Genomic DNA, 7,490 nt, shown 5'->3' with positions numbered 1-7,490 from the left:
GAAGCGGCGGGCGCGCAGCAGGCGGGCCCGGGGAGGGGGGCGGGGCAGAGGCGGCCGCGTGACTCGCGGCGGGGTCACGTGACGCGGCTGCCGGGCTTCCAAGATGGCGGTGTGCGTGGCGGTCATCGCTAAGGAGGTGCCTACGCGGGCGGCCGCCGAGGGGCTGGGGGCGGCCGCCGAGGGGCTGAGGGCGGGCCGGGGACCCCGGCTCTAGCCCCCGCCTCCCCCCTGCCCCGAGGACTCCGCCGAGCCGGGGGGGGGGGACGGTGCGGGGGGGTGGGCTCCGCCCAGGCGGCGTCTGCCGCGGCTGGAGTGTCAGCCCCGGGCGAGCACCGCGCCCCGGACCCCGCTTGCGCCGCCGCCGTCCGTCCGCGGGCCCCACTGGGTCCCGCTCCCCAGCCTGGCTGTCCGCTCGTGCACGTCGTGCTGCGCCGCGCGCTCCCGTCCGGCCACAGCATCGCCCGCCCCGCGGCGAACGGCCTCCTCTCCGCGCAGCGGCCACGGTGCCGTTCTGAAGCCGCAGCGTGGCCCGGCCCCGGCTCTCCCCAGTGGCTCCCCATGGCCTTAGGGCAGCGTCGGGATAACTCAGTCGCCCCATCCCCTTCTCCCCTAACCAGCCTCTCGGCCCGTGGGATTACCGGCAGCTCCTGCCACAGGCTCTGCTTTCTCTGGGCCTGTGCGCTCGGAAACCCACTGCCGCTTCGTAGCTGGCCGCCGTGGGTGTCGTTTCCTCGAACCCTAAGACTGAGCTGGGTGGCCATGCACACGGTTTCCTGCAGCACACAGCGTTGGTGTCCTGTGTCTTCTCTAAGACCAGGCTCATGAGGCGGTCCTTACAGAAGTTCTTCGAGGGCCGTCTTCTGCCCTATTAGCACATGACATGTTATTTATTTGGTGGGTTTGTGGACTGGCCATTGGCCCAGGAACAGCATCATGTTTATGGTATCTGTGTAGCACCAGGTACGGGACAGAATCAGTGAACTGTGGCATATGGGAGACCTGGGAAGACCCTACCGACCCCTGGCGTTAGGGTGGAAAGAACTGGTCATGCAGAGATGAAGGGAGGTTTGAGCTGAGCCTGGACGAGGTTTAGTGAGGGCAGAGCAGTGCCTCTGCTGAGGTGAAGGCATTGCAGTAGGCACGGATAGGGGAACAGCTAGTATTTACCGGCTGGGAGGAGAGCACATGCTAGGACTGGGCCCTGCGCAGAAGCTGAGTGACTTTTCCAGCAGCAGGGTTGCTGTCACACTGTGCTCAAACCCACTGTTTCTGCCCGCCAGTGATGCCCCGTGCAGGCAAGAGGTAAACCTGCAGGGTAGACTGAATTCCCCAGAGACACCCCCTGTAGCAGCTTGGAGGAGTAAGCAATAGGTTTTAGAGAATGAGAGTGTGTCCCCCTGTGGCTAACTGGCTCCTGGCCAGTCCTCCGTCCTGAGTGTGCTGAGGCCTCATCCTTGAGGCCTGTGACCCAGGGTGGTTTCTCGGCGCCTCAGTTCTGGCATCCTTTCTTGCAGAATTACCCTCTTTACATCCGCAGCAGCCCCACTGAGAATGAGCTGAAATTCCACTACATGGTACACACGTCCCTAGATGTGGTGGACGAGAAGATCTCTGCCATGGGGAAGGCCTTGGTGGACCAGAGGGAGCTCTACCTGGGCCTGCTGTACCCTACGGAGGACCACAAGGTGTATCCTTCATACCTGGTGGGGCGCCTGCGGGCAGGTGGTCTCCCTCAGCAGGGTTTCACGTTTGGAGATCCCGCCTCTCGTTTTGAAGGGCACTTAGGATCAGGTGACCTTGAAAGATGCAGTATCGCTTAGAAAGAAAGAGCTTTAGCCAACAGGGAATTAGGGTCTCTTGAGACCAATGAAGACTTTACGCCATTTTTTACTTTATTTGGGAGGATAATGTGGGAAAAGCTGGGCATGAATTCCTTGGAATAGTGTGGCAATCTGCACACCGGCTGAGGAACTGGGGGCTCTCCGCTTTCATTCCCGTGAAGATGGCTTTCTAGGCTCTGTCCTCTGGGCCACCGCTTCTGAGGAGGGACAGTTCCGTCCCCAGGCCCAGCCCCACAGGCCGCCATCACAACTTGACCAGTCCCTGGGGATAAATGGCATGAAACCCATGGAGTGCAAAGACCGCTCCATGAGTAGTATTGTCGCTTGCCCTCCGGGACATCTCCCCGAGAGCTGCTGTTCTACCGGATAAAGTGGGCTTTTGTGGCGTGGGTGCCTTAGGCGGGGTCCCGTGGGGTCCTCCTAGTATTGTGGGACAGGTCCAGCCCGGGGTCCTTGTATGGTGTCCTGTTTTTCCAAAGCGGCCTTGGAGCCAAGGGCTGTGCACAGATGGCCCTTGGCTCATACACTCTCCGTGGTGATGCCGTGTCTTGTGCTGTCGCAGAGTCCCTGTGAGAAACGCATGTTCCCTAACCAGCTCTGCAGGTACGGCTACGTGACCAACTCCAAGGTGAAGTTCGTCATGGTGGTGGATTCCTCCAACACGGCGCTGCGGGACAACGAGATCCGCAGTGTGAGTGTGGGGGGGGTCTGCGGGATGAGACCTGCGGTGTAAGTGTGGGGGGTCCGCAGGACAATGAGATCCACAGTGTAAGTGGGGGGGGTCTGTGAGACGAGACCTGCAGTGTAAGTGGGGGGGTCTGCGGGCAGTGCCTGGGCTGGCGCGCTTTCTCTTTTCCACTTTGTTTTCAAATGCTGAGAAGTCAGAACGTTGGCGGCAGCCGTGTGTACCGTGAACCGATGCCATTGGCTCTTGTCGCAGATGTTCCGGAAGCTGCACAGTTCATACACGGACGTGATGTGCAACCCCTTCTACAACCCCGGGGACCGCATTCAGTCCCGGTGAGCCGACTGCGCTGCAGCCCCTCCCTTGCGGAGAGCCGCGGTTCCCAGCGTGCGGGAGGGAAGGTCTGTGTCAGTGCTGGGCGTCGTGCCGCTAAGCAGTGACGCTGACGCAGCAGAACCCAGTTTTCCCAGTAAACGCTTACGTGGGCGTCCGACATATAAAACAGACGAGGACTGGGTGCAGGGCACACACCTTGCCCTCTCGGTTTCCCAGGTGTGCCCAGTCAGTCCCAGGGCCTCCACGGAACCCAGTAGGGGCCCAGGCGTGTTACCGGACCTTTGTGAGAAAATGCCCTCCTGCTCCTGCCCAATTTTGTCTTCGGTCTGCACTTGGGGGGTTAGGGAACCGGATCATAGGGGCCTTGCACGTGGTCCTCCGAGAGACACAGACATGACGGGGGACTCCACAGAGATCTTACAAGGAAGCGTTCGTGCACATGTTCCGTATCTGCTCCTGGGAATTCCCTACATTCCTACACGTGGTTCCCAAGGGGCTCCTCCGAGCCAGCAGGTGAGAGGATCCTGCGTGGCCCAGCACGGGGTCACCCCTGCCCGTGGTGCCTTCCCTCAGCCAGGCCTCTGTGTCTCAGTTCATCCTGGGCCCTGGGTGAGAGAAGCAGGTGCTGGTACGGAGAATCCTGCATCTCCCAGGCTGCCTGGCAGCCGCCGCCCCTCCACCCCTCCCCAGAGATCCAGCCGCAGCGGGACTTCGGGAATGGCACAGACCTAGCCTCCCCCTGCCGGCGTGGCGGGACGCTGGCCTCGTAGCCGAGAAGTACGTGACTGCAGAGGGACTGTCCTGGTCCCAGGTCCCCGGTGGGGCTGCTCTGATGGCCATTTCTCTCCACAGGGCCTTCGATAGCATGGTGACGTCCATGATGGTCCAGGTGTGCTGAGTGACAGCCCCGCCGGTGTCGTAGGGTAGAGGCCCTGGGGACATGACTGTATCATCGTGCGGACATCCGTGATCGCTTGCCTGTTTCTGAGCCTCACAGACGTGCTGCTGGGGGCACGGTCTCAGGCGCGCTGCGTGCAGACTAAATGTCCTCTGGGATCGGATTTGGTGTTTTCCTTGTGTCAGCGGAGGATTTAGCTGGAGGGGGTAGCACGGGACACTTGAGGACACCGCACAGCTCGGGGAGGGGCAGGGAGGGTGGTGGGAGAGCCCACGGCGCCTCGGCCCTAAAGTTGCTGCCGCTGCAGGGGCAGCTGACAGAGGTGCAGGGAGACTTGGGGTGGGCCTGTGCTCCGGAGGCTGACCTGGCGGGGAGGTGTGGCAGGCCTCCATGGCCAGAGCCAGGTCTAGACCCCCGCTGCAGCCCACACACCTCCCCCTGCACGGAGGGGCCTGCATGGATCTGGGTTTGCACCGGGCCTCGGGAGGCCCCCCTCACAGAGCCCAGGAGCTTTGACTTGGGTTGTCAGGTGCCACTGGCTTTCTGAGGGCAGAGCAGGTAAGTCCCAGAGGCCTCTTTCTCGGTTGGGGCCTGGCTGGGTTAGAGGAGTCCCCGCTCACTTGCTTCCCTGGCAGGCCCCCGAGCTGGGGGGGAGGGGTCCGTTGGGGACGGAGCCGAAGGTTACTGGATTCCTGCACTCTGCTTCCCCAGAGGCCTGCCTGGCCAAGTGCACGTGACTGTGCCTTCCCGGTTGGCCCGGGCTCTAGTCCCCTTAGTCACTTGTTGAGCACACTGGCTTTGAGTCACGGGCCCCAAGACAGCTGCGAGTTCCTCCCTCCCCTCCTCAGTGCGCCAGAGAAGGCCTCTGACAGGAGGGAGGCAGCTCGGGGCCCCCTGGGCAATGGGGAAGGCTGTCCGAGTCCGGATGGAAGCCAGATACCTTCGCATCGCCTTCTCTTCCCGTCTGCGGAACACGGGACTCGTGCTCGCAGTTCAGAAGCAGAGGGAGAACTCAGTCGGCAGCGGGTATTAAACCCAAGTCCCCGGACCCCACCTCCCACCCCAGGTGGACCGGGAGGCCTAGCGGAGGGCTGAGAAGCACCACCCAGTGGGTGCTGCTTCTCATGCCAGCCCTGCACTCTCGGCCGCACTTCCTAGTATTTGCTCCCGCCTGAGTAGTGGCCGCGGGCAGCCTGCACGTCGCTGGCTGGCTTCCCTGCTGAGAGAGCCCCAGCCTTGTTGGCTACAGTTGACTATGGGAAGATATTTCCTCCTCTCCGTACCCCCACGGGGGGTCATTGGGCACGTGAGTGGATGGTACTGGGAGATACTTGGAAAGGGGCCTCAGCCAGCAGGTGGAGTCCCCGGCCTTCGTCGTTTTCCTTCTGCGTCTTGGATGTGATGGCGGACGCTAGGGCAGCCCTCTCGAACGCATGAGGAAGAGCTTTCTCTCCTCCAGATGGGGAGCAGAAAGCCAGAGGGAATGTGGGTTTTGCTGACCGGGGCCTGGACTTCTTACAGTCAGCATTCTGTAGAGGAAAATAAAGTAAACCGCTGTCTTATGGAAGGCACCGCTATTCCGGTCTTTCTGTAGGTGCAGCCAGACCAGCCCTTAATTGTGCTCTGCAGTCAGGCGCTTTCTGACACGTGGTTACGTGGCATCCCCATTTTAAGCCTGAGAAAAGCAGGGCTCAGAGATAACGAGCTGGCCCGCACGCCGCCAGTGGAACCATCCTGTGCTGGCTTCCTGTCACCTTCAAGCACTCTGCCTTGAGGCCAGCCTCCTTAGGGGCCACCGCCTGCCCGTCCCCCCAGCCTGGAGCTGGGCCGCTGCGCTGCGGTTGCTTGGGAGATGGCTCCCTGTCCTTCCCTCTGCCCCGGACCAGACAGGAAGCCTTTGTGTCTCGGCCTTCTCCAGGCACAGCCACGTGAGTCCCGTCAGCAGCTCTCACCTCTTGGAGCCCTCACCACCCGTGCGGCCACCAGCTCAGGAGCGTTCTTCATCCCCTCTCCATCTTGGTCTGCTTTGGCCTGAAATCCACGGGAGAGGAGGAACTCCTAGGTCACTCCGCAGAGCGGCCACACAGAAGGGGTCAGGAAACACTCTGAAAAGGAACCCGATGGGGGTGGGGAGACTGCCCACAGGACCTTGCAGAAAAGCCAGCATGCACGGTGAGTGCCTCGAGACGGAAGCAAATCCCCCCTCGCCAAGGAGGGGAAGCAGTCCCGGGTGCTGAGCGGGCAGGAACCGGTGTCGCCTGCTTGGTGCCACACAAACTCCAGCCTAGGGGACCGTGTCCCGCACGTGTGCCTCCTCTGCACCCCCCTGACAGCACGCAGCCCAGGGCCATCCCGGGCTCTGCCCTGACAGCCCCGCCTTCCTGCCTTCTCATGGGTGCACACGTGTGCGTGAGCAAGCGAGCGGTACCCCCAGGTTCCGGAGGCCAAAGTCAGGAATCCAGGGGTCAGCAGGGCCAACTCCTCCAGGAGGATCTGAGGGGGTATGTGGTTCATGCCTCTGCAGCTTTGGACAGCCACCCGGGTTCCTCGGTTCAGACGCAGCCCTACAACCCCCGGCCGGTCGCCGCAGCCTCTGGGGGCATGTGTCTCATTGGATTTAGGGCCCACCCAGATGACCCAGCATGATCCTGACCTCCTCCCAAATAAGGTCCCATTCGCAGGTTCTGGAAATTAGGATATGGAACTTTTCTCCCAGGGGCATCATTCACCCCACTCAAGGGCAGACTTGACCCCAGATCATGGGGGTTATGAAGCTGGTCTGAGAGAGGATGCCAGAGACAAATGTGGGTGGAGAGCCAAGGGGTGGCCTGTCCCCCTTACCCCACCTGTGGACCCCCGGTGGATGGCAGCCTGGGGCAGCTCTGTCCCCGGGGTCAGGAATGGATAGGTAGGGCAACTAGGCGAGTGGCTTTAGAAGAGCCCAGTGAGGGATGGTTGGCAGTTACCTAGCTTCAGAGCAAAGGGAGTTTCCTTGCCCAGCCCTGCACTGGGAAGGAGCACGTACTGCCCCTTCAGGGGGAAGTGGGTTGTGTCTGCCTCAGAGCCCGGGCAGTCGAAGTGCCCAGCATGGGGACCTTGCTTCTGCTCTCTGAACTTCTGACCAGGGCCAGGCTGGGGCCAGGCGCTCAAGGTGCGTGCCCTCCCACAGGGCCTCACTGTCACTCACCGTGGGGGGCAGCACCGACCACGCAGGCCACCAGGCCTGGGCTGGACACGCAGTTAGCTGCGGCTCCCCATGGAGCAGGGGGCTGGCTACTGGCTGAGAAGTGGGGTAGGGCCCAGTCTGGGACCCATCACTGGCCTTTCACTGTCAGGCCTGCACCCGATGAAGAGGCAAATAAAGGGGAGGCCTGTTGTCATGTGCTTTTAAAAAACTTAAAAACTATTCAGATGTAATCTCATGCTAACGGTTAAGACACGTTTCTACTTTTCCTTAAAAAGACTTGGAGAGGGGCGGCTGGGTGGCTCAGTGGGTTAAGCCTCTGCCTTCAGCTCAGGTCGTGGTCTCAGGATCCTGGGATCGAGCCCTACATCGGGCTCTGGGCTCAGCAGGGAGCCTGCTTCCCCCTTTCTCTCTGCCTCTCTGTCTGCTTGTGATCTCTCTCTCTGTCAAATAAATAAAATAGATAAAATCTTAAAAAAAAAAAAAAAGACTTGGAGAGCTCCAGGCCGACTCAGCGCAACCTGTCCGAAGCGTTACCCAGTGCCT

At 61.3% G+C, this 7,490-nt stretch overlaps 1 protein-coding gene across 1 annotated transcript; it reads left to right on the top strand.

The window, feature by feature from the left end:
- Nucleotides 1-49: 49 nt before the first annotated feature.
- On the top strand, nt 50-3,923 carry TRAPPC2L (trafficking protein particle complex 2 like). The gene is made up of 5 exons (XM_032853766.1): nt 50-136; nt 1,515-1,687; nt 2,445-2,532; nt 2,782-2,861; nt 3,715-3,923. The coding sequence occupies exons 1-5, from the start codon at nt 104-106 to the stop codon at nt 3,758-3,760; spliced, it is 420 nt and encodes a 139-aa protein (XP_032709657.1). The 5' UTR covers nt 50-103; the 3' UTR covers nt 3,761-3,923.
- Nucleotides 3,924-7,490: the final 3,567 nt, after the last annotated feature.

The sequence above is a fragment of the Lontra canadensis genome, unplaced genomic scaffold, assembly GCF_010015895.1.
Source record: "Lontra canadensis isolate GAN:19392208 unplaced genomic scaffold, GSC_riverotter_1.0 scaffold8, whole genome shotgun sequence".
NCBI classification, from domain to species: domain Eukaryota; kingdom Metazoa; phylum Chordata; class Mammalia; order Carnivora; family Mustelidae; genus Lontra; species Lontra canadensis.
The sequence above is the reverse complement of the archived record's forward strand: the minus strand, read 5'-3'. Positions and strand labels throughout refer to the sequence as shown.

Coding starts and splice junctions, on each gene's coding strand:
- TRAPPC2L (XM_032853766.1), top strand. CDS start 104: ATGGCGGTGTGCGTGGCGGTCATCGCTAAGGAG. Junction 137..1,514: donor TGGCGGTCATCGCTAAGGAG/GTGCCTACGCGG, acceptor CCTTTCTTGCAG/AATTACCCTCTTTACATCCG. Junction 2,533..2,781: donor GGGACAACGAGATCCGCAGT/GTGAGTGTGGGG, acceptor CTCTTGTCGCAG/ATGTTCCGGAAGCTGCACAG.